This window comes from Nansenia antarctica, assembly GCF_963989245.1.
Source record: "Nansenia antarctica genome assembly, chromosome: 4".
Lineage (NCBI taxonomy): Eukaryota > Metazoa > Chordata > Actinopteri > Argentiniformes > Microstomatidae > Nansenia > Nansenia antarctica.
Window position 1 is genome coordinate 27,745,646 of NC_137689.1, and position 27,424 is coordinate 27,773,069.

General features: G+C 42.4%; 1 protein-coding gene and 1 pseudogene across 2 annotated transcripts; one reads left to right on the forward strand and one right to left on the reverse strand.

Annotated features, from left to right (window-relative positions):
* The first annotated feature begins 1,222 nt into the window (after positions 1 to 1,222).
* On the forward strand, positions 1,223 to 9,636 carry LOC308155941 (ankyrin repeat and SOCS box protein 13-like; annotated as a pseudogene). The gene is made up of 2 exons: positions 1,223 to 1,234; positions 8,916 to 9,636. The product of its transcript is annotated as an ankyrin repeat and SOCS box protein 13-like (transcript).
* Positions 9,637 to 25,091: 15,455 nt separating this feature from the next.
* agtr2 (angiotensin II receptor, type 2) lies at positions 25,092 to 26,192 on the reverse strand (the record flags this gene model as incomplete). The annotated part of the gene is made up of 1 exon (XM_080529306.1): positions 25,092 to 26,192. The coding sequence occupies one exon, from the start codon at positions 26,190 to 26,192 to the stop codon at positions 25,092 to 25,094; it is 1,101 nt and encodes a 366-aa protein (XP_080385432.1).
* Positions 26,193 to 27,424: the final 1,232 nt, after the last annotated feature.

Sequence of the window (27,424 nt, forward strand, 5' to 3'; positions counted from 1 at the left end):
AAATCAGAGAAAGATTGAACACGACAGGCGTATTTGAATGTTGGTTCATCTCAAACACTGAATGGGTGAATCTGACCAAACCACAACAAACGCTGCTAGCGGCTAACAGCTAACAAAACACATCGCTACGAAGGTCTAAACTGTATTTTAATAACATGACAACATACTGGGAGAACATCGACATGCTAAAAACACATAACTACACATAACTAGATGAACACACAGTTCTTGCTTTTGAACACGAGCTAAAACGAAAGTATGTTTACAAATCAACCCTCCCTTACCGGTAGCCTCCGGCAAACGAGAATAATGAATCCAATACACAAATGATAAGTGTTTAGTGATCGTTAAACTGTTGTTTATTATATCGAGTGGGTACTTTAAAACTTCAAGTTGAAAGCACCAAGAATCTCACTTTGTTCCCTCGGAAACTCTGTTTAGTCTTCTTTACTTGGGGTCTTGTGGTGTGGGACTGTGAGTAAGCACAACACCGGTGTTTACTGATTACCGTAATGCTGCAAGCGGTGTGAGTGTCCGAATTGAACAGTTGGGTGAGTACGGCATCCATTCAGAGCACATGATAGCATAACAATAGCATTCGCGGAGATTCCAAGATGGCGGCCGTCGTTTACTGATTACCGTAATGCTGCAAGCGGTGCGGCTTTGCAGTTTACCAGTCGTACTGAAACATTGTATTATTATAAAAAAAAAAATATTGGTCATGTAATTTTTACATTTTGATCCATATATAAGGCGCACCGGGTTATAAGGCGCACTGTCGTTTTTTTTTTTTTTTTGGGACTTTTAAGTGCGCCTTATAGGGCGGAAAATACGGTAGCTTTTATCTTAGCTGACTCTCTTACCTTCAGGTCGAGTTTGTGTATTCTGGCTTCGCAAAACACCAACAGTTGCAGCCTAACAGCTGCGGAGATTGCGACCACAAACGAAGTTTGACTTCGGTAATAGGTCCAGTTGTAATATCCTCAAGTTGGGAACAAAAGATGCCTCCTTCTAATCCATTTGTTCAATTTGTTTACAGAAAGAAATCCTCCTAAATCCTCGGTTATACGATTTTCCAATTTTCCCTGCCTTTGTATAAACTTGCTTTATAATTAAATTTGGTCTGGGTGGTCCTAATTCCTTTACTGTTAATTTCTCCTGGTTGCTACGACGGCTGAACGGTGTTTCTTAGTTGTTCAGAACATTACTAGCCGCCATAGCGATGGTGAAGCCGGTGAACGAACGTCCGTATGACATGACGTAAGCACGTACGATTCTTTGTGCATGTCCCAAAACCCCATAGACAAATGACCGAATGGCCTGAAGATACCAAAATAGATTTTACATGCAAGTCTACGAGAACAGCCTAGTGCAATTTCGCGTAGAGTGAAAGTTGCCCCGAAAGGGGCGGGACTTGAAGCTGATTGGAACATACTCCACAGAACACTAGCTGATTGGACTATGATATACTCCACAGAACACTAGCTGATTGGACTATGATATTCAGAAGCAACACTGTCTAGAAGTCATAGAAAAAAAATCTCTCTCTTCTCCCTTTGGTGGGGCATTGTCCAATTGCCCCTAATGAACCAGCCTCCCCTGATGCTCTTACTTACAAAACGGACTTCATAGCCCAGTTACACTTTATCAAATTAGGAATTCATATTCCATAAACACTATAACACAATCATCAGCTTCTCGCTAATCTTCACAATAACCAATATTGCCGACCCATTAACAAAACGTCTTCCGTTAATTTTCTGTCGACAAGTCTACACTTTTCATATAGACACTACTAAAGTACGTCTCCCTTTAGTACCACAGTTTTATACACACACACGATATTTTCCCAATACCGTACAATCAAATCACTATATTTACAAATACGGGTTTCCTAACCCGGCTCTCTTCACCAGCTATTTATGAAAGATTATTGTTTATATAGTGATTATTTCCAACAAGGTTACTTAAAACGATTTTTTTGCCCCAAGGAAATGTTTGAAAACCACAGCTATTACGCACGCGCGTCCTTCTTGTTTAAACAGAAAATAGCGCTTCTTTACCTGTATTGCAGACGTGGGTTTCTAGTTTCAGTCTTCAAACGCAGATTTCCTATTATAGGCTCCTGGGTCAGGCTCGCCACTTTGTTGAATATCTTGTTGGATATGGATCACCATTATATTATTACAGTATAAGCAGCACTCGAGTTGAGGGGGGATGGCATCCCCCCAGAAATAAAAACAGTCAAAATTGTCCCCCGCTTTCGTCCCCCTCTTTCCATATGTTGAATATCTTGTTGGATATGGATCACGAAAACAATTCTGAGTTTAAGACTATTTATTTAAAGAAAGTACACATGTTACATAATATATGAGAGTTGGCTGGAGATCTGGTGGGCTGCGTGGTGAGAGAGAGAGAGAGAGAGAGAGAGAGAGAGAGCTGGTGGTCTGAGGGAAGAGAAGAGAGGGCCCCCTGGGCCCACACCCTTATTTATAAACAATAGTATGTAAATACAGTTACAAACAATGGTCCTATCACGGTCACTGTATGGATGCTTGAGGTGTGAAAAGTAGGAGACCCTACAATGATGTCACCTGGCCTAAAAGTCATTCCAGGTTAAAGTTCAGGTCAGATTCACATGAAGTCATTTTAACATGCCCATATTAGGGACAGCACTTCCTGAGGCAAAAACATATGGCCCTTAAGACAAAGGATGTGTTTACAAGGTGTCATAAAACCCCCCTTGTCAGGAGAACAGGCCCATACCATATACAGTCCATGTATGTGTGTGTTTAAGTAAAATATACTACACATACTTTATGTCATTTTATCAATGAACGTGGTATTACTGCTATTTCAAGGTGTGAGGGGGCACGCACACATGCAATGACATTTTTACCAAGTTACTGACACTGAAGTCACTGACGCTGAGGGGATGCTAAAATTGTCCTCATATGATAAAATCCACCACCTCCCCTAATTTTCTTTTACAACTTGAGTAGCCTACTGAGTATAAGCATGTGCCTGGTTAGTTGTCATGATCAAACGTTACAAATGCAACTTACCGGGAAGCCACCTTTCTCTGCCCTCTCCAACTTCCAGACGAACCCGCCTACCCTATATTATAGCACTTGTCTTAATTCAGCCGCTATAATTGAGCCGCTATCACAGGCGTTACATACCCGGCCATCACCTTGTCTCGAGACATCTTAAGACACGTCTAAGGACGTGTCTATAGACATGGGTCTTAAGATGTCTTGGAAATATGAAGATGTCTTAAGATGGCTTGAGATGTCTTGGAAATATGAAGATGTCTTAAGATGTCTTGAGATGTCTTGGAAATATGAAGAACACAATGAATGTCATAGTATTGTCTCAGCATTTTATTATTTAAAAAACAACATACACAAATACGTAATCATACTGTGGATTACTAATTGATAGACATTTACAGGAAATTGCAAGAACTATTATAAATAGGAACAAAATGATTATGTGTACAACATTATTATATGAACAAAATTATTATATGTACAAAACCTTTTGTAGGTAGGACACTATTGGACCTCGGCCCAAATCTAGTACTGAACCTGACCCCCCATGCTAAACCATTTGGAAGTACAGTATACTAGGACTCCAATTCAGACACACTGGGGGGCTGTCACAAATCTACTAACTCTAATTATGTAAAATACAAATAAATAAATAAACAAGAATGTGTTGTGTAACAACTCCCCCAAGATTCCCCTCCACCACAGAGAGACTAAACTGTCCTTCTGAAAGAGACTACACTGACATCCTCCATCCCAGACAGACTACAATGACCACCGTCACAGTGTGACATGGGAGAGTTACTCCATATGAGAGTGGAGAAACCTATTCTTCAGGTAGCATGTGTTCCTGATGTTGTGGACTACTCTTTTATCAACAATTTCACAGTATTGCCCATTGGTGGCAGTTGACTTCATACCTATCCCAACAAGTTGGCGTGGTTCCCAAAAACATTTATGATGTAGGAACAGGAGGGTGTCAGTGATGGCTGAGGGTGGGAAGAGAAGCTTTGCTCCCTCCTTGTACTCTTCACAGCCTGTCAGGGGATCTTCTCTGTGGAGTGGCAGGAACACGGTCCCTTCAAACAGGAGCTGTGGATTCTCTGAAAATAAAAGACAATACAACAAGTAGTGTTGTTCCGATACCGATACTAGTATCGGCATGGCCACCGATACGCACAAAAATGCTGGTATCGGTATCGGCGAGTACTAAAAAAAAAAAAAAACGATTTTTTTTTTTTTTTTAAGTACTAAAGTTATTTTGTTTGTAAATGTTCACTTGCTGTTGCACTACTACTACGACTGTTTTATATCTTAAATGGATATTGCACTGATTGGCATCTGTGAGAGCCACATTTCAGGTTTTATAAGGGGTTGATTTTCTTGTCACCATACCAGGTAGACAATAAAAAAAAGTTCTATAGTATTCACTCTCTGTTGGTATTTTTTCCTGTTTTACAAAGGTTTTGAGCAGTGCCAGACTAAGTGTTAGCAATAATTTTACATCGAGGTGAGTATGCGGCTCAAAAAACATGTTTTTTTGTTTTGTTTTTTCAAACGCCGTGGTATCGGATCGGTACTCGGTATCGGCAAGTACTGCACGGTCAGGTATCGGTATCGGTATCGGGATTAAAAAATGGTATCGGAACAACACTAACAACAAGTATTAAGGTAGGCTATAGATTCCCATCAATATTTTTTATACAAGGTCTTTCAGTAAGACTATTTTACCTGACATGGTAGCCCATATGCCTGTGATTTTCACCGGTTGCCTGTGGTTCCTGTCTTCACCAAGTAGGGTTGGGTTGAGTTGGGTTGGGGTTGTCTCCACAAATGACCCAACTCTGATAGTCTTTATATCAAATCTGAGAACGAAATTCAGTATGCTAATTATAAAAGGGGTATGCTATTGATAATAGCATATCATTTAGATTGTTTTTAATTTATTATTTTAGATAATTAATTATTTTAAAATATTATTTTCTTTAGATAAACAACTAAAATAAAAAATCTAAATTAGATGCTATTGATAGTGCATAGAAACACATTGATATAATATACTTGTATGTTTCAGGGGACAATGTTGCACTCTGATATTGAGTGTGTCTCTGTGCTGCTTGCCCAGCAAGAGGGTTGTCAATATTTTGGATGACAGGCTTTCCCCTTTTCCAAACCTAGGAAATAAAACAGCATGCATATGATTCAAAGAATGCTCTCTTACAAGAAGTTAATACTGACTTATTTGATAATTAATTGTATTAAATATTGTATTGAAATAATTAATACATTTATGATCAACCCCACCCTACCATACCTTTGGTCGGAGGCAGACCTGTTCCTGTGTCAGGATTCTATTCTCCATCCTCTCCATTAGATCAGGTTGCCGCATATTTTTTGATACCTGTAGTTTTGACAGCTCTGGCAACACCTTGTTTCCATGCTGCCTTAAGCCTGTTTTGGAACGAGTTATATTTTGGTACCAACATTCTAGATATCTTTGGTATAACTGACATGCAGGAAATAATACTGTACATGATAAATACAGATAATACAGTTACTTAAGTAAATAAACAGTGTTAAGAAATGACCTGGTTGTGCATGCAGCTTTAGCTTGCTAGAGAATTGGTTTTGTTTTCTGGAATATAACATTATGGCTTTTAGCTGGCTGAGCCAGGTGTAGCTAAAGTTTAATTGTGGCTAGGTAGTTAGCTTGGTTTGTAGAAACGCAGAGTGGGGTAATTTGACCGCATGTGCAGTTAGAGAATTGGGGGGGGGGGGGGGCTGCAATTAATTTCAGTGCTTTTTTTGTGTGTGCACACTTTTACTTTTACTTTTTTTTCACAGAAAGTGTGAAAGTAAGAGGAGCTTTGCATTGCAGAGCTAGGCAACCCTATGAACTGGAAATGTAAGTTCTGCACGTTTTCTTCAGCTAACCAGCGTAGTATAATAAGGCACTACAAGTTCAAACACGGACATTATAGTAGGTCTTGTCCCTTGCCTTGCATCTACAGTGACTGTGTGTGCTCTTTCACGACACAAGTAGCTCTAAAGAATCATTTACTGAAGCATGAAACATTGACCCAGAGACCTCAAGATGCTGTTGCTCGTGGATCTCAAAATAATATTGTGACTTATCGACTACATTGTGAATTATGTGATTTTTCGGAGCTCTGTACACTTAAAGAATACTTTGTTCATTTGGGAGTTCATTTGAAAAACAAGGAAACTGTGAAGTGTCCTTTTCAGCCATGTCTATTCGATTCTAATGTGTATTCCACCTTCAAAGCTCATAAAAGTAGATATCACTGTTCTTCCGAATTGAAAGATTTAAGGGCCGAGTTAATTTATGATTGTGATCCACCAGCTGCAACCAGTGGGGAATATAACGTTTTGTTGCCAATAGACATTGATGTCTCACAAGATGATATCTCACAAGATGATGAATTTGAAGATGTTAATGGAGAGTCAATTAAGCATAGACTTCAGGGCTTGACATTAAGCTTTTTCAGGTACTTGTCCTTCAGACAAGTGAACTTATCTTTTACTTGTCCTAGAGCTCAAGTTACTTGTCCAAATCCAAAGATTTAGAAAAAGCAATAATATGAATAATAATATATTATACTCTCACCGGCCACTTCAATAGGTACACCTTTTCAACTGCTTGTTAACGCAAATATCTAATCAGCCAATCATGTGGCAGCAACTCAATGCATTTAGGCATGTAGACATGGTGAAGACGATCTGCTGAAGTTCAAACCAGCATCAGAATGGGAAATAAAGGTGATTTAAGTTACTTTGAACCTGGCATGGTTGTTGGTGCCAGACGGGCTGTTGCGTGATATTATAGTGTTAATATGGACCAAAATCTCTGAGGAATGTTTCCAGCACCTTGTTGAATCTATGCCACAAAGAATTAAGGCAGTTCTGAAGGCAAAAGAGGGGGTCCAACCCCAAGGTGTGCCTAATGAAGTGGCCAGTGAGTGTATGTGTATGAAAATAACACATTTGACTACTATTGATTTGATAATGATGTATGGAATGGACTTTATTTGTCATTGCTACAGTACAGGTACCAAACAACGAAATTTAGGAGGGGTGGCTCCCCTGGTGTTAGGAAAGGAAAAAATAAATAAATAAATAGAAAAAGCATAAAATCACAAGAAGGTAAGGAGCTGGTTTACAACAATAAAGGCTATGTACACAATCCACTTTACTATACTGCACAGATAGTCAACTAGGGTTGTCATATTGCACAAAAGTATTTTTTCACGTTATTTTAAAGTGTCACAGTTTGCAGGCTTGAAATGTACATGTTTGTGCCTCAGCACTAGCTGCCATACAATCCGTCCGGACTGTCCTGGGCCCAGAACTTAGGCCTTTGCTGTGTTCAGGGCCTTGACGGCCCTGTGGTAGAAGCAGTTCTTCAGTCTGTTTGTCTTAGCGGCCGGGGTCCTGTACCTCCTTTTCGAGGGCAGCCTGATAAAGTGTACGTGCCCAGGGTGGGTCGGGTCCCTGGAGATCTTGGAGGCCTTCCTGAGACAGCGTGTGTTGTACAGCTCTTCCAGAGAGGGGAGGGGGGCGCCGGTGATCTTCTGTGCTGTTCTCACGACTCTCTGTAGCGCGTTTCTCTCCGCTGTTGTGCAGCTGTGGAACCAGTTGCAGATGCCGTAGGTGAGGATGCTCTCCACTGCGCCGTGGTAGAAGGCCACCAGTATCTCCTGCTTGTTGTGTTCTTTCCTGAGGCATCTCAGGGTGTATAGCCGCTGTTGTGCCCTCTTGATGGTGCCTTTTGTGTTGTCCTTCCAGGCCAGGTCATCCCGCATGTGATGTCCCAGGAATCGGAGGGTTGAGACTCTCTCCACGCTCTCTCCGTCGATGAGCAGGGGCTGGATCTCGGACTTTTTCCTCCTGAAGTCTACGATGAATTCCTGGGTCTTTGACTTGTTTAGCAGCAGGTTGTTAACCTTGCACAGCTTGCTCAGTTGCTCTACCTCATCCCTGTACGCCGCCTCGTCCCCCCCCCCCCCCCCGAGATACATCCCACCACGGTATGTGTATGTATCCTTAATTTTCAAATGTATTCAATATTTTGTAATTATTTAAAAACGTAACCCCTAACCCTAACCCTTTTAGATTAAGATTGGCCACAAAAGGGATGAATATCTAGGAATATTTACAAAAAAAAATTTGTAACTATAGTCTCTCCCCAATGGAAGCAATCTTATTTGCTAGCTTTTGGATAGTAGCCTATCCTATATTCAAATTGAGAAATCTATAATTAGTGTCATTCTGAAGTTCGTATTGCGATGTGCTGGTCTAAAAACTTCAAACCTAAAATATACGATCGCATCGAACTACATGAAAATAAGCGGCATTGAGAAGAAGCGAATACGCGTTCACGTGACAGGAGACCCACAACACTATGGCTGCGTTCGTAAATTCGCTCTGGAATCTGATCAGCACTCATGGAATGCCTTTTGTCCAATCACGTCTTTATGACGTTGAACGCAGTGTGCGCTCTGAGCGAATTTACGAACTATGACGATAACGAACTACGAAGAGACTGAAATAGCGAGAATGAGGCGCGGCATCGCTTTGCTTGCTATTTTTTTTTACTATTCAGATCGGAAGGAGGAATTCATGTTTGCAGATATTAATACATATTGATTTCTTTTTTTGTTTTGACTTCTTCCTTTTGCAGGAGGAAGTCCACTTGTCCGAACATAAAATGTACTTGTCCCGGACAAGCGGACAAGCCTTAATGTCGAGCCCTGCTTTGTACATTATACATACACGTCCCTTAGCAACGTCTCGTGAGCATCAGTCGAATGATGCGCGTGGCTGTTGGGGGGGGCCTCGATCCAGGGGGGGGCCTCGGTCAACATGGTGGGGTTGGACTCTGTCACCCCCCTGCACGAGGCCTGCGGCAGGGGCCAGACGCACTGTGTTAGACTGCTGCTGGGGCAGGGGCTCAGGTGGACAGCTGTAACGTGTACGGGGGCACGGCCCTGTGTGAGGCCTGCTCTGCGGGCAGCCTGGAGTGTGTGACCCTGCTGCTGGACCACGGGGCCGCGGTCAACCCCACCCTCACCTCCTGCACAGCCTCCGCCCTGCACGAGGCCTGCATGAAGGGTAACAGTGCGTGTGTGAGGCTGTTGGTGTCTCGGGGGGCCAGTCTGGAGGTCTATGACATGTACTACGGCACCCCCCTGCACGTCGCCTGCTCCCGCCAACACACCAGCTGTGTCAAGGTGCTGCTGGACGCAGGTGCGCTGGTGAATGCAGCCAGGCTGCATGTGACCCCCTGCACCATGCAGCCGGGGCGCAGAGCGTGGACATGATCAGGATGCTGGTGGAGTTCGGGGCCAACGTGTACGCCAGAGACCAGCAGGAGAGGAGGCCCAGCGACCTGGCCCTGCCAGGGTCCCCGTCAGCCCGCTGTCTACTGCACTATGAGAGTAACCCCCTGAGTCTGCAGCACCTGAGCAGAGTGGCGCTGAGAAGGATGCTGGGTACCAGAGCCGTGGAGGTCATAGGTCAACTGGACATCCCCAAGCTCATCATCAGCTACCTGTGTTACCGCTGAGGAGGAGAGGAACAGAGACTGAACCTTTTTAATAGAACAGGAAATTAACACACTGGAGTTTAGGTGTCCAGCACCACCCCACCCAATGGCCGATTAATCAGATTAATCAGCTGTGCGGTAAACTGTAGGAACACACAGTGCACAGCTAATTAATCAATTAAACCAATAGAGTGAGACAGGATATGTTCATCCCAGTTGCCTTTCAGGAAGTAGGGAGATCGTGCACCTAGCCTATTATCTTTTCTTCCTCCATTTCTCTTTTCATTTCTCTTGTCATCTCAAATTGACTAACGGATCTATACCGGACAAGTTTAGACACAATTAAATAGCTAAATATAGGCTAACCCAAACTATTAACCCTAACTATTTACTATCAATATAAGTTACTATGACTGACGTGTGGAAATGCGTGTTTAAGACATTTACTGTATGAGAGGCTTTTATGAGAGCATCTTGCTGCTGATTTATTTATTTAATATCCAGAAATTGTTTTGGGCAGATGATTTTCCCATTTGATGTAGTTCATATTTGGAGTTTTGCTAATTCTATCATCTATGTACCGTTTCCTCCATAAGTATTTATTCTTATCGAGATTTAGTAATCTAAAAATTACAATATGATATTATGTATAGATATGATAGATATGATATGATCGATATGATATGATAGATATGATGTAGGCTATAGATATGATAGATATGATATGATAGATATGATGTATAGATATGATTGATATGATATGATCACTTTTCAAAAAATGCCGGTCGAGAGGGCACGCTGGCGTTCCTTCTCCGCCCGAAGTCTAGGTGTAATCAGGCGCGGATCTATGGGTGGGCCTGGGTGGGCCTAGGTGACAGCTGGCCCACCCAGTCAGATTCATAAAAATACATATTTTTTAATAATAAAATATTTTTAAAGTTTAATTTTCACTAACTAACTGTAATGTGAATAGTTTTGTCTTGCGACCGTCATTGCCACCGGCTTGTGAAGAACTGGTAGGACTACACCGTCGGATCTGTCAGCCATGGAGGAACCAGCCACTCAACCAAAGCTGGTAACATTCCCTACTACCACTGTAATAGATGGGAAATCGCGCTCCTTCAGTAGAAATTGGTACGAGAAGTTCAAGTGGATGGAATATAGTAAAGAAAGAGACGCTATTTTTTGTAAAGTGTGTCGACATTTCCCAGAGGCGCACACAGAGTTCACTTTTATAAGAGATGGATACAAAAATTGGAAACGTCTCCGGCAGGCCTGTGACAAACACGAGTCTAGCAAGCCGCATGCTGTTGCCCTCACCAAGTTGGATGGGCAAAGCCATGGACCCCAAAGCCGTGGGACAGTGTTAAATCAAATGCACGGTGATGCCGTTTCATTCATAGAGCGAAACCGGCAACACGTTAAAGTTGTGTTAGACATTGCTATGTTGTGTGCCAAGTTGGAAATTCCACTTAGAGGTCACAGAGAAACGGAAGAGGCGCTCAATAAAGGTAATTTCTTGGAGCTATTCAAGTTCATGTCAAAATATGATCCAGAAATTGAAAATAGACTGAAGGAACTGCCTCGAAATGCCACGCTCCTAAGCCATCACATTCAGGATGAGCTGCTTGAGGCTGCAGCCTCACTGCTAATTCGAAAGATAAAGTCTGAACTGCATGAGCAATCCACATATTATGCCATACTTGCGGATGAGTATAAAGATCTATCCAAGCGCGAGCTAGTTGCTGTCTGTATTCGATTCATTCATGGAGGGGTAATTAAAGAACGAGCAGTAGGCTTTGTGGAAACTGCGGAATTGTCTGCTCAAGGAATATCACAGGATCCTAGTGTGTATTCGTTCATTTATTTGTTCATACATTCATTTATGTACCTATATATTTATTGTTAATTCTGTCAGACTTGGTCCTCCATAGTTGATGGTTATTGGTTAATTCATTGAATTGCGTGCGCTTGAATGCCTTGCGTGTGTGTATTATAATAACTTGTTTGGCTGTCCGTTGCATTGGGTAGACAGGTACTTCATTTATTTTCTGTTCGTTTCATGGTCTGCATAGTGATCTCCTCCAGTCCCTGCGAATATTTTGCGTGTGTGCATGCCTGTTGGTCGTACCCAAATGTTTCGAGCACCCACGGGCAGAAACATAAATCGGCGCCTATGATCGCGAGCCCGGTTGTGTTCCATCCATCTGGCTGCTCATACATAGGTCTAAAACGTGCAGTGATGAGTTTCACTCAGGCCCACCCAGATTTTTCCAGGCCTACCCATCAGCCACTTTCTGTATCCGCCACTGGGTGTAATTGCAGTACAGAGTAGATTGTCCTACAAAGACATTAAGATTTAGTAATCAAAAAATGAATTAGACCCCTATACTTTCTTTTGACATTTAAATCAGCGGGTGAGATTATACCAAACCAGATTAAAATAATGAGACTGAGGAACAGGAACATTACTGAGCGCCCGTCGCAGCTGAACACGGCTCAGTCCGCTCGCAGAGCACCGCAGGCCCGGCCAGAAACACTCGTTCAACAGGTAGGCTAAGTCGAGAAGCTTACTTATCTAATCTGATCAGCACTCATGGAATGCCTTTTTTTTAGTTTTGACTTGTCCATCGGACAACTGCAGGAGGAAGTCCAATTGTCCGAACATAAAATGTACTTGTCCCGGACAAGCGGACAAGCCTTAATGTCGAGCCCTGGACTTGCATCTTTATTCTTACGTATGCAAACAATCTTGCATGTCTCAAAGTCAGCTACACAAGAAATAGTTGATGAACTACATGAAATTGGTACTCTAGCTGGAGAGTGCACCAAGAGATGTATTGAAAATGTATTAAGGCAGCACAACTGTAACACTGAAGGCCCCATCTTAGCATTGATAACAGAGACTATACAGGAAACAAATCCTCTTGGTTTTCTTTCAAGGAGTGGCCCTTTTGGCACTGACCACAAAAGGTCAGCTTTTTTCAGAGATAAGTTCCCTGTCATTGAGCCAGTAGAATATGTCCTAGATGCAGACCAGAAAAAAACGTTTGTATATGTGCCCATATTGACTGTAATAACTGAGTTGCTAAGCAGGAATGATATCCTTGACAAAGTGTTAGTTGAAGAATCTTGTGCAAAGTCGCAGTCTGGTGAATTTAAGTTTAAGAATACTTTTCCGTGGCCTTGAGATGAGGAATCATCAACAGTTCCACAGTCTAACACCTGTTAGAGAACAACTATTTATATCTGATGCATTTGAGTCCATCAAAGTGGATACTGTGGTTCAGAAAATACCTCAGATTCCACAGTTCACTGGCTACTACATATACAGCAACCACTCTGCCACTGCATTTGAAGAGCCAAGCAGCAGATACATCAAAGATGTAGCAACTCTCCCTGCTCATTGTAGTGAAGGGCAGCCAGAAAGAGAACTACCCACAGGTAGGCTAAAAAACTTACCATGATATTGTACTACTGCTTTTCATTGGCACTGTTAAGTCATAGTTTCATGGCTTATCAAATATGATAGGTTGCTGTGAGTAAGCTGAACAAGAACATGCATGAAGTAATGGTTGCCATAACATTGTTTCGTTAAAGGGGTACCAGTTCTGCCACTCTACATCCATTTATATTTTGATGGATTTGGGCTGTACAGGAGGAAGTACCATTCCACTAACGGAATGTACTTTTCAGTCGGTAACCTGCCCCGCTCTGAGGCGGCAAAAAGGGAGCACATGGGCATCATAGGCCTTGGAGAACCAGGTAGCATAATAATCAGTAGGGATGTCCCGATCCGATACTGATATCGGATATCGCCGCGATATTGGACCTGAATGCTGGATCGCGGATCGCACCAGAAAAAAAAAAGGCTCCGATCCGATCCTACTGTCATGCGCAATCAAACGTATATGTGTATAAGCGATGAGGGAATGAAAACAGTGAACAGAAACGCGTGTCGCAGAAATGCTTCACGCGAGTCCTATATGCGCTTAAAATGCGCATAGCGCTGTGTGCTTCCGGTTTCATTACAAAGAGGTTAACCCTATATGTGCCTGACGTCTAACAACATTCAAATTACTCTAACTTCATATTTTTTCGGATTTCAATGTATGACTCATCATTTGAAAGCTTATGATCCATAGTTTCAATCCACAACACGTCGCATTTGTTGCTTTAATAAAGGCTGGCAGTCTTTAATTTAACTGTTGTTGGTGTGGACTATATACTGGGGAGGTATTTGTTATTATTCAGGGGTCAAAAAATGTATACAAATATCGGATCGGTATCGGTATCGCAGATACCCGAAGCCCAGGTATCGGTATCGGTAGTGAAAAAGTGGGATCGGGACATCCCTAATAATCAGCACATTTTAACAAATGGTTAAAATGTCTAAGTCATGGTTCATGTGAGATTGAGATATATCTTCTTTCCAAATCAGGGACATCATTTGAGCAGTGCATGAATGCCATTTCTCCATACATACGCAGACTACAGGAGGGGTATTATGCAAACTGCCCTTACTATGGAGGCAATGTGTTTGTATGTGGAGGAATTGGGGAGATCAATGTCGATATGCCCCAGGCAAACCACTGTGCAAACTGTTTGTCTTCCACCGCAAACAAACGGTTAGATTCAGTATTACTTCTCTGGCCATTTGGTCTTCTTGGTTATGTACATTGTGTGAAATCTTTCAAATGCATCCCTTATTAAAATGATGTCTCTCTTAGATGCAGAATTTGCACAGTCGACAAGGCCGACCTCTCCAACCCACAGGTTGCCAGTGAAGCACCCCGCAGAACAAAGTCCAACACCAACATCATTATCGCTGGCATGTCTGAGATGGGTGTAGTGGAGAGGAAACGACAAGAAACAGAGACTGGGACCTTGTTCAGCCAAAACAACCAGCTTTTCTCTGATGACATTGTCATTGAACCGCACATTCAGGTAAATGTTTTAATGTAAGCTCTGTCTATACATGCATGTTACCTATGCCTAATGAAGCTCAGAGCAAGGTATATGTTTTTGCCACAACCAAAGTCAATGGGAACTAGCTTTCTCTCTAATAGTCTGCCTGTTTGTTATATGTGACACCCGCTGGTGATTTGGTCCTCTTCTCTGCAAATCCTGAATTGCGCTAGAATTTGTTGGTTTTTTTCTCCATATTACGGAAGTTGTGAAGAACACACTTAATATAACAAGCAACTGTTTTAAGATCACTAAATAGTACATTTTTGTCATCAAAGTCCATGTCCTGTGAGAAGTGTGAACAGCTCTGAATGAAATTGCATTACACACCACATTATACTTTCAGCTCCCAGATGTTCATCACTTGGCATGTGCCACTGGCTGTGAGGTACTCCATCTCATTCAGATGTGGCCCATCATAGCCAGAGATGTCATGTGTTGCCCTGAGGCATTTACAGCAGCCTCTGTTCTAGGCAGTGTTCTGCGCATGTGCAACAACTAGAAACGTTTTTGACAAGTTGAGTGATCTCATCATTCTGATTTGAGTGGACTATTTTAATTTCACAGACAGGTTGAATGGATTAAAACTTAACATTTCTAGTTGTCTCAACTTTTTGGCAAAATTTAGTTGACCTGACTCACAAAAATGTGTTAAAGGAACTAAAATCCAAAATATTTTTTTACAGTGATGACATGCATTTTTTGTCCTGGGACACACCAATTTAATTATTATTAACTAATTAATAATGTAAAATATATAATAGGATAATTCATTATTATACTTATTATATTACTTATTACTTATATACTTAATTATTCCAATTGGAACAAGATCGCCTGACTGTCTTAAGACATTGATATTCAGTGTCTTAAGACATCTCAAGATGTTCTGTGTCTTCAAGACACAGAAAATATGGCTCTTATGCTCCATGTCTTAAGTGAGTGAATGAGTGCATGTCTTCAGGTTAGGTCTTAAGACGACTTAAGACATCTTGGGCCTCATTCATAAAGAAGTACTTGAACGTCATCTTTGACTTTCACGTAAGCACAGTTTTCTAAACGGACGTAAGCATTATTTATAAAACGGGCTGAGATGGTTTAAAGTTGCGTACGTGCTTCCTTCTATAAATACCAACGCAGGTAAAAATGAACGCAGGTGAATGAGGTTTGTATTAACACCCTGTGATAGAGGCTGAATTATAGCGGCTGAATTAAGACAAGTGCTATAATATAGGGTAGGCGTTCGTCTGGAAGTGGGAGAGGGCAGAGAAGGGTGGCTTCTCTGTAAGTTGCATTTGTAACGTTTGATCATGACAACTAACCAGGCACACAGGCACATGCTTATACTCTACTCAAGTTGTAAAAGAAAATCAGGGGAGGTGGTGGATTTTATAAGAGGACAATTTTAGCATCCCCTCGCCAGTGACTTCAGTGTCAGTAACTGTCATTGCATGTGTGCGTGCCCCCTCGCACCTTGAAATAGCAGTAATACCACGTTCATTGATAAAATGACATTAAGTATGGAAAGAGGGGGGTGATTTTGACTGTTTTTATTTCTCGAGTGCTGCTTATACTGTAATAATATAATGGTCTTATTCTTATCAGGTGGTCTTATTCTTATATGGCTGCTCACTCCCTGACACCGGAGAAAATCCAGTATAATTTAGAGCTTGGCCGGGCAAGGTCCGTTGTGGAACGCACTAGGCATGTTGAAGGGGAGATAGACAGCTCCGGAGGGATATAAAGGAAGACTGAAATACAATCAGAAACATCAGTTCCTTTTAAATCTTGAATTAAACTCATTTTCTCAGCTGATAACAACATCGTTAATTTTATTACGAGCCACTTGCATGAATTACACTAGGCAGTGCGGCTCACATGCCTGTAATAACTCCGCATAACCAGTAGGTAATGTGCGTAAGCAAGTTGAATACTCGACGTCGAGCTACGATCGTTTCCACGATCAAATTGACTCACGTCGAAATTGTATAAATCACTACGTTGACGTGGTTTTCTACGTACGACACGGGTAAGATCAACATTTGATCTAAGCAACCGTTATGAATGAGGCCCCTTGACAGACAAAATGTCTTATTTTGGTTAATGAAGACATTGTCACAGCTCCGCCCCTGGCTCATCAGACGACGATCAGTGGTGCCAGGTGTGGACGAATAAGACCGCGACTGGCTCCTACTTAAGCTCTGCTCCTGCTTCCAGTCATCGCCAGATCGTAACCACTTAATGGTTGGTTCATATGCTCGTTCCTGCTACTCTTGACGTTATCCGATACCCTAGCCTAACCCTATTCTCCCTGTTCCCCGTTAAAGGATTCCCTGCCTGCCGACCTCCTGCCTGTCTGACTACCCGCCTACCTGCCCACCGCTGGACTGGCCATACAATCTTTCTGCCCGCTGGCAGATGGGCCGTGCTAGTTTTGGGCCGGTCGGGCCGCCTGACACCCCCCCCCCCCAAAAAAAAAAAAAATAAAAAAAAAAAATAGCGCGGCCCAAAATAGCACGGCATCAACTAGCGCTGAATCAAGCGGCGGCCCCCGTTTATACTAACACATGGGCTGGCCCAATCACATGCTTAGGCCCTGCTGTCCATCGGCCCCCTCCCCCACTCTGATCCCTCGGCCGACAACCCAAGTACAGTGTCATGTTCGTAGATAAGATAGTGAAAGGGGGTGCCCAGAAAATTAGGGAGAAAAAAAGTAAGAAGCTAGCAGAGGATGCCTCAAAATGTCAGAAACTGACAGATATGTTCTCTGCATCGACTGTGGGGGCTAGGCCTACTACAGCTGCGGCTGCCACAGCAAAATCTTTACTGCTAACTAACGTTAGCACTGATGTGCCGTTAGCAATTGAGGAGGAGACAGGACACAGCTAGAGAGGTAAGCAATGTTGTTACTTGGTTTTACAAAAGGCCAGATTAAGGGAGCAGCAGCAGAGAATGTCTTATGACTTATGCTAACCCGTACAGGCAGCATGATTGCATTGCGCTTCACCAGGACTTGGCTGGAATTCATGCACACACAGTGATCTCTCTCGTGGTGTAACGTTAGTGCTGCTTGGCTGTGGACTCTATAGCTAACGTTAGATGGGGGTGTTCTGCATTTTGTGACTTTCTATTTTGTTGCTAGCTAGCAAGTTGAGGTATCACTGTCACTGACATAAATGCAATACCAACAATGGGTGTTAATAATACTTTTTATTTGAAAATAAAAATATTTTTTTTTTTTTTTTACACTAGCCTAGTTCAGAACTAATGAATGCTTTTTATTGCATGGAGAAATAAAACTCATGCAGTCTGCAACCCAATAATGTTGTCTTGCAACCTTCCATTTGAAATGACTGGGCTTCTGGTGTAACATAATGCAATCATGCAGCCTGTGTGTACATGTAAATGAGAACTTTGCTGATTTGCTGGTATACTTGCTGTCCATGTCACTTACTCCGCTCTATAGGGGGTTTTACAAATGGTATATTCAACAGACTGCCAGCATGTTGATCGGCGGTGTCGGACCGATTGTGTTGGTCTGAGCCACATGGCAGGGCCTAATTTTTGTCCCAGTCCAGCCCTGTACCTGCCTGATCCCCTGCCTGTCGGAGTACCTGCCTGCCTGCCTGACCCCCTGCCTGTCGGAGTACCTGCCTGCCTGCCTGATCCCCTGCCTGTCTGAGTACCTGCCTACCTGCCAGAACCCCTACCTGCACTACCTACCCCCAGCCGGATTCCCCTAACCCCAAACCCTATAATAAAACACTGTTATTATCTTACCTCCTGTTCTCCGTTGTCTGCTTCTGGGTTCCACCCTCTGGTCCTGACAGACATCTTAAGACATCTCAAGACAAGGTGATGGCTGGGTATGTAATACAAACCTCATTCACCTGCGTTCATTTTACCTGAGTTGGTATTTATAGAAGGAAGCACGTAGGCAACTTTAAACCATCTCAGCCCGTTTTATAAATAATGCTTACGTCCGTTTAGAAAAATGTGCTTGAAAGTCAAAGATGACGTTGAAGTACTTTTTTATAAATGAGGCCCCTGGTTTGGATTCCCAAAGGCTTCTATCAGATTCTCAAATTTACGGAATAATTTTGTTGGCTGTCCATGGGCCTCATTCATAAAAAAAGTACTTGAACGTCATCTTTGACTTTCACGTAAGCACATTTTTCTAAACGGACGTAAGCATTATTTATAAAACGGGCTGAGATGGTTTAAAGTTGCGTACGTGCTTCCTTCTCTAAATACCAAACATACTTGGAATTGAACGCAGGTGAATGAGGTTTGTATTAACGCCCTGTGATAGAGGCTCAATTATAGCGGCTGAATGAAGCCAAGTGCTATAATATAATATAATACAGAGTTACAGACAGACAATACTGACAATATTATATACTGTCTGTATTATATTATATTATAGCACTTGGCTTCATTCAGCCGCTATTTGAGCCGCTATCACAGGGCGTTAATACTATATTATAGGGTAGGCGTGCGTCTGGAAGCGGGAGAGGGCAGTAATACCACGTTCATTGATAAAATGACATAAGGGATGGAAAGGGGGGATGGCAGTTTTAGAAGGGGGATGATTTGGACTGTTTTTATTTCAGGGGGGGTGCCATTCCCCCTCATCCCGACTCAACTCGAAATCCAGTATCATTTAGCCCGTGGCCGGGCAAGGCATAGGCATGTTGAAGAGAGATAGACAGCTCCGGAGGGATATAAAGAAAGACTGAAATACAATCATAAACATTAGTTCCCTTTAAATCTTGAATTTAACCCATTTTCTCGGCTGGTAACAACATCGTTAATTTTATTACGAGCCACTTAAACTTCGCATGAATTACAGTAGGCAACGTTTTTCCAGTGCGGCTCACATGCCTGTAATAACTCCGCATAACCAGTAGGTAATGTGCGTAAGCAAGTTGAATACTCGACGTCGAGCTACGATCGTTTCCACGATCAAATTGACTCACGTTGAAATTGTATAAATCACTACGTTGACGTGGTTTTCTACGTACGACACGGGTAAGATCAAAATTTGATCAAAATTTGATCTAAGCACGTTCTATGAATGAGGCCCCATGCACAGTCTGAAATACGCAGAAACCTACTTTATTCAGTTTTTAATAGTAAGACGAGATAGATAGAGACAGGGACGCGGGAAGGGGGGTGCTGAGGGTGCTGCAGCACCCCCTAGCGGCAGGCAGAAGGAGCTCCTCCTGCCTGAATTTAAAAAATAAAATATTATTCAAACAATAATTTAAAACAATATAATAACTATTGTTGCTTTTGGGAATAAAAATAAATGTGTTTTTTGTAATAAATGTAAAAATGTGTTTGTTAGTTTTAATGTTAGTGATCACATGGTCATATCTTGCTAGGGAATCTCTGAGTTCTTTAGCAAAAATGCTAAATCAGCCAGAACAATTGAAGTGGAGTTGGAAGAAGATGCTGAGCTTAACAACACTCCCATTAATGCTCTACTGTCGGACGTTGTTGAGAAAGAGCAACAGACGGCCAGAAACGTATTAGAACTGATATTCAGATCCATCCGATTCTTCGGCAGCGAAGAGCTTCCGTTAAGAGGCAATAACAATCGACATGGAGTGCTGTCTGTAATAATGGTCAAGTTAGGTCAACATCATGTTTGTGGACATTGTGGGACACTGTGAGCTGAGTGGAAATTACTGTAAATTCCAACACATTGTTGGTAAAATATTTAACGTTACGTCTTTGTAGTGTGTGGGTGCGTGTGTGCTTAACTATTATTGCCTGTGCATTGGGGCCCGTCGTTATGCCACTGTGTGCGTGTGAGCGAACGAGCAATCAGCGAGAGGGAGGGAGGGAGAGAAATCGTTATAATTTTTTCCCTGGCAAATTTTTCCCCTGTAGCGTATATAGACAGCACCTCAGCACCCCCAGTCAAAATACCTTCCCGCGTGCCTGGATAGAGATGTTATAGTTATTACTCTCACAATAAATCTTTCGGGATTTTACATGTAGTGTCATTCAAGGATTTGGGGAAAGACCATGCACACCAGTGTATATTGTTGCCGTTCATATAGAAACCAATTTGATAACAGGACTCTGTTCTCTTCTCTAACCTCGGTTGTCCAGGGGCCTCATTTATAGAAAGTACTTTGGATAAATGTTGATCTTACCCGTGTCGTAGGTAGAAAACCACGTCAAAGTAGTGATTTATACAATTTCAACGTAAGTCAATTTGACCGTGGAAACGATTGTAGCTCTACGTCAGGTATTGACTTGACGTACGCACATTACCTACATCAAGTGAGTTTAATGTGGTTGACCAGGCACGCGGGAAGGTATTTTGACTGGGGGTGCTGAGGTGCTGTCTATATACGCTACAGGGAAAAAAATTGCCAGGGAAAAAATTATAACGATTTCTCTCCCTCCCTCCCTCTCGCTGATTGCTCGTTCGCTCACACGCACACAGTGGCATAACGACGGGCCCCAATGCACGGGCAATAATAGTTAAGCACGCACGCACCCACACACTACAAAGACGTAACGTTAAATATGTTACCAACAATGTGTTGGAATTTACAGTAATTTCCACTCAGCTCATAGTGTCCCACAATGTCCACAAACATGATGTTGACCATTATTACAGACAGCACTCCATGTCGATTGTTATTGCCTCTTAACGGAAGCCCTTCGCTGCCGAAGAATCGGATGGATCTGAATATCAGTTCTAATACGTTTCTGGCCGTCTGTTGCTCTTTCTCAACAACGTCCGACAGTAGAGCATTAATGGGAGTGTTGTTAAGCTCAGCATCTTCTTCCAACTCCACTTCAATTGTTCTGGCTGATTTAGCATTTTTGCTAAAGAACTCAGAGATTCCCTAGCAAGATATGACCATGTGATCACTAACATTAAAACTAACAAACACATTTTTACATTTATTACAAAAAACACATTTATTTTTATTCCCAAAAGCAACAATAGTTATTATATTGTTTTAAATTATTGTTTGAATAATATTTTTATTTTTTAAATTCAGGCAGGAGGAGCTCCTTCTGCCTGCCGCTAGGGGGTGCTGCAGCACCCTCAGCACCCCCCTTCCCGCGTCCCTGTGGTTGACCATAACGTGTCCACCCTGTTAGGCCTAAGTATTGAGGAGATCAATCAAATTGAATAATTTCAAAAAAGTGTTTAGTGCAAATTAGATTCCTCATCAAGTATTCATGGTCATGCTAGGCATTATGCTAACACAGGCAGGCTAAAGGCTAACTTTAACTCAAAATGTCCACCCTATTAGTGTCCACTCTGTTAGCCCTATTGTGTATTGCCCTACAGTGTAAAATATAGGCAAATCAGCAATTTATTTTTCACAAGTTATGAAGTCCAAATTGCACCCTGCTTACGTGAAAGTCAAAGATGACGTTAAAGTACTTTTTTTTTTATAAATGAGGCCCCAGGACTCCTCCTTGATCTTGTATAATATACATACACTACCGTTCAAAAGTTTGGGGTCACCCAGGCAATTTCATGTTTTCCATGAAAACTCACACTTTTATTTATCAAATGAGTTGCAAAATGAATAGAAAATATAGTCAAGACATTGACAAGGTTAGAAATAATGATTTTTATTTGAAATAATAATTTTGTCCTTCAAACTTTGCTTTCGTCAAAGAATGCTCCCTTTGCAGCAAATTACAGCATTGCAGACCTTTGGCATTCTAGCTGTTAATTTGTTGAGGTAATCTGAAGAAATTTCACCCCACGCTTCCTGAAGCACCTCCCACAAGTTGGATTGGCTTGATGGGCACTTCAATGGGGTTGAGATCTGGTGACTCCGCTGGCCACTCCATTACAGACAGAATACTAGCTGCTGGCTTTTTCCCTAAATAGTTCTTGCATAATTTGGAGGTGTGCTTTGGGTCATTGTCCTGTTGTAGGAGGAAATTGGCTCCAATCAAGCGCTGTCCACAGGGTATGGCATGGCGTTGCAAAATTGAGTGATAGCCTTCCTTATTCAAAATCCCTTTTACCTTGTACAAATCTCCCACAAAGCAGCCCCAGACCATCACGTTACCTCCACCATGCTTGACAGATGGCGTCAGGCACTCTTCCAGCATCTTTTCACTTGTTTTGCGTCTCACAAATGTTCTTCTGTGTGATCCAAACACCTCAAACTTCGATTTGTCTGTCCATAACACTCTTCCTCTGTCCAATGTCTGTGTTCTTTTGCCCATTTTTTTTTTTTTTTACTTTTCCTTTTATTGGCCAGTCTCAGATATGGCTTTTTCTTTGCCACTCTGCCTAGGAGGCCAGCATCCCGGAGTCGCCTCTTCATTGTAGACGTTGACACTGGCGTTTTGCGGGTACCATTTAATGAAGCTGCCAGTTCAGGACCTGTGAGGCGTCTATTTCTCAAACTAGAGACTCTAATGTACATGTCTTCTTGCTCAGTTGTGCACCGGGGCCTCCCACTTCTCTTTCTACTCTGGTTAGAGCCTGTTTGTGCTGTTCTTTGAAGGGAGTAGTACACACCGTTGTAGGAAATGTTCAGTTTCTTGGCAATTTCTCACATGGAATAGCCTTCATTTCTAAGAACAAGAATAGACTGTCGAGTTTCATATGAAAGTTCTCTTTTTCTGGCCATTTTGAGAGTATAATCGAACCCACAAATGTGATGCTCCAGATACTCAACTAGCTCAAAGGAAGGCCATTTGTATAGCTTCTCTAACCAGCAAAACCATTTTCAGCTGTGCTAACGTAATTGCACAAGGGTTTTCAAGGGTTTTCTAATCATCCATTAGCTTTTTAACGCGATTAGCAAACACAATGTACCATTAGAACACTGGAGTGACGGTTGCTGGAAATGGGCCTCTATACACCTATGTAGATATTCCATTAAAAACCAGATGTTTGGAGCTAGAATAGTCATTTTCCACATTAACAATGTATAGAGTGTATTTCTGATTAATTTAATGTTATCTTCATTGAAGAAAACGGTGCTTTTCTTTAAAAAATAAGGACATTTCTAAGTGACCCCAAACTTTTAAACGGTAGTGTATATATTCTGTAGGTGTTGACAGCATCTCTGCATCTTGGAAATAGCAGATTCATAAGGGTACAGTGTTTCAACAGATATTTTTCAGTTAAATACTAACCATTGATATACAATTTGAATCAAATAACATGGAGAAACTCCTCTGTTTAAGCCTGGTGAGTGCACCCTCTACTGATACATTTACATACTGTATGTGAGTTGGAAATGGAAATATAGTCAAAACAACACTTGAATTGAACCTTCATGATTGAAACAAAAATGCTTTATGGTCACTGGTGGATTATGGAAAATTCACTCAATCTTACATTTAGATTGAGAAATATTCACAAGCACTCACAGAACACTTAAAGTACTCACAGAACACACAGGCAGTAAGTATTTGACACGCTCTCACTGTCCTGGAGTAGGTAGCTTCCATCCCTCCCTGCTACACTGAGGGTGTTCTCTGTAGCAGTCTTGCTGATCGATCGCTCCATGATAAACAGACAGATGCTCCATTTTGTTGATGCCTGTCACGACTACAAGAGCACTGGCAAACACTGGTTGTATTTACAGGAAATGACATACTATCCTTTGAGGTTTTTCTGTTGAATATAACACTACTGACACTACTGTTTTTGAAGATGTCAATGTGGAAGTAACGTACCTCCATATTTACCTTGTTGATGTTTGTTTGTTTCTGTTAATTTCTATGCTTAACCATAAATGTTATCTGTAGTTATTGAGAGTGAGAACATAAACAGATGGCTGTTGATATCATATTGTGACAGCAACGGAGGAACCGACTTACTCAAATTATTCATTTGAGATAAGGCTTAGGGAACCTTTGTCATGCAACTGACTGTCATGCCCAATACTGCTGTTGCTATCTATTTCTCTTGGATTAAAGTCACTGCACTTATCAATCCCAGCCACAGGGTGGCAGTAAAGCTCTGTCAGGGCTTGTTTTTCAGAGGTAGATTCAGCAAGATAGATGATCACAGTACACTACTTCTGGACATATACATGATATACAGACTGCTGTAGTTGGATGTATATGATTCAGCCATAAGACATAGTATTATTCTCCAGATATGAATAGTGAATATAACATAATATATTATTCATCATTGTTCAACAGGCAGTAAGAGTACATATGACAGTAGATGTTTTCCTGTACTTTTTCCACTCCATTTACAAGCTCTATCGTGATTGATTGACATATATTTTTGTTATTCTTTTGGTACAATAAAAACAAATATCACGTCACTGTAACACTGTCTGGGCTTCAGGCACCACCCCCCTGGGATGTTATACTGACATTCAAATATAGTTTAGATGCCCTCTGCCCGGCCTACACAGGGCTGCATGGCCCTGATTTAGAGTAGTCTGGGGGTCAATGCCCTCCTGAGAGCTGACTTAGACGTCTTCCAGGGTACCTTGGGTAAATGTTTACATCTCTGACAGGTCCCTCATAGTCCACTAGGGGGCCCTGTGTTGCCTCAGAGTCTCCAGCGGCCCTGTGTCCTTGAGGTCACTGAACTTTGTGGAGAAGGAGCTGAGCCTGGTGCTGATGGAGTCCCTCTTCTGCGACAGCCTGGGAGTCTTCTCCTCGTACAGGCGCCACAGCTGCTCCCGGAAGTGGTTCCCCACGAAACAGTAGAGGAAAGGGTTGATGGCGCTGTTGGAGAAGCCCAGGCAGAGGAAGAACGGCATGAGGGTGTTGACCACCTGGCGCACCCCGCACCCGGCCTGCGTCACCCCGAGTTTCTCCAGAGCGTCCATGAGCGTGAGCACGTGGAAGGGGAACCAGCAGACGAAGAAGGCCAGGACCACGGCCACCACCATCTTCATCACCCGGTCCACGTTGTTGTGGCTCTTGTCGAGGCTGGGCGTCCCCAGCAAGTGCTTCCCGATGCGGCAGTAGCAGCTGGCGATGACGGTGAAGGGGACCAGGAAGGCTAGGATGTTCTTGATCAAGGCCATGGCGGGGAACAAGAAGTCAAAGTCGACGGGGTATTTTATCCCGCAAACGGTGACCCCCAGCTCCTTGATGAAGTGGGTGTCCCGGAAGGCCATGGTGGGGACGGTGGTGAGGCCGGCGACGGCCCAGATGACGCAGCTGATGACCCGCGCCCGACACAGGTTGCGGCTGCTCTGAGACTGGAGGGGATGGACGATGGCTCGGAAGCGGTCCACACTCATGCACGTGATGAAGTAGATGCTGGCGTAGACGTTGACGGAAAGGAGGCTCCCGCACAGTTTGCACATCCAGCGGCCGAACACCCAGTTGTAGTCGAAGGAGTAGTAGACCGCCCAGAAAGGCAGGCTGGACAGGAAGAACAGGTCGGAGATGGCCATGTTCACCAGGTAGGTGTTGGCCACCGTTCTGCGGTTGGATTTTTGGGACAACACGAACACCACCAAGACGTTCCCCACGAAACCCAGGATGAAGATGATACTGTAGATGGTCGGGATCAGCTTGTTCTGGTGCAGAGACGGGGAGATGGAGTCACACGGGTCCACAGACGCTTCGGATGAGTTGCTGCTGGCCGTTGAGATGTTAGAAGGTGTCGTTGCCATGGTACTCTGTGAGTGTTTTTCTTCAAACCCTGTAAGAAACAGAATATCAAATCAGTTTTGGGGAAAATTGGGTAGACCCGGTTACCATGGTAACGGTCTAGAAAGGGATGGGCAACTTGGATGGTGTTTCGGGACAAGCACACTTCACAATTTCCACAGAAAGTGTACCTCTCTAGTACCTATTAATTGGAATTATGCAAATGTAATAGATTTCAATTTGTCACTGGTTGTAAAACAGACACTTGTTTTTGCAAGCTTTGTAAGATATTGCAAAATCTTGGACACATAGCCAATTTAGGAATGAGGTGTTCTTCTTGGTCTACTAAATCTCGCTTTAGCCACCGTGTTGTTCAAGCAATTATTTTTCCACTACTTTATGCCAAATAGTATGATTCCCCAATCACTTTTTATTGGGTAATTTTAGACCTGGAGCATAAACAGGGGGGGGAAACAGAAAAATAAATAAAATTGTATATGACCCATTTGGGACCTTTTTGGACGGTGTTGTTTTTGAGAATAGGATTCAGACACGTCCCCTCTCCTCCGCCTGGCCTCCATCTGGTTAGTGTTAGGGGGGGACTACCGAGGGGAACCTGTGGTTGGTTGTTCCAGAAGGCTCCGGGGGTTTGGGGGTTTGTGTCCCTGTGCGTGAGAAGCTCCTCTACAGGGGGGAGAACCAGCATATGCAATACTGCAATGTAACAACCGTTACATAACAGATCAATACTGCAATGTAACAACCGTTACATAACAGATCGCCATGGTGACTGCTCAATAAGATCCCTCAAGGTCTTGTTTGAAAGGTGTACTGTACTGTAATAATAGCACAGTCCTAATAAGGATTGGATTCATTTTAAATAATTTCACATGTCTGAGGGAATCAACAGGAATGTTATGAATGTGTTGTGATAATATCTATTTCATTTTTGACATACATTTTTTTACACAGATCTATTACATTTCTATTGATACTAATTAAACTGGATGACTCAACCTGAATACAACGCACCTAATTTATGTCCTCATGAATATATTTTGCATTGGGTATAATTTAATAGTTGGATTATTGCTTTTCCTGATTAAGTTGCACATAACTTTAAAGGAAGACTATTTTAAATGTTATTAAAAAAGCACCTTGAAAGTGTTGTATACTGTATAACCAGTAACATTTGGCATGTTACTACAGATATGTGAAACATTCAAGTCTGCAGAAATGAGTACAAGCTATTTCA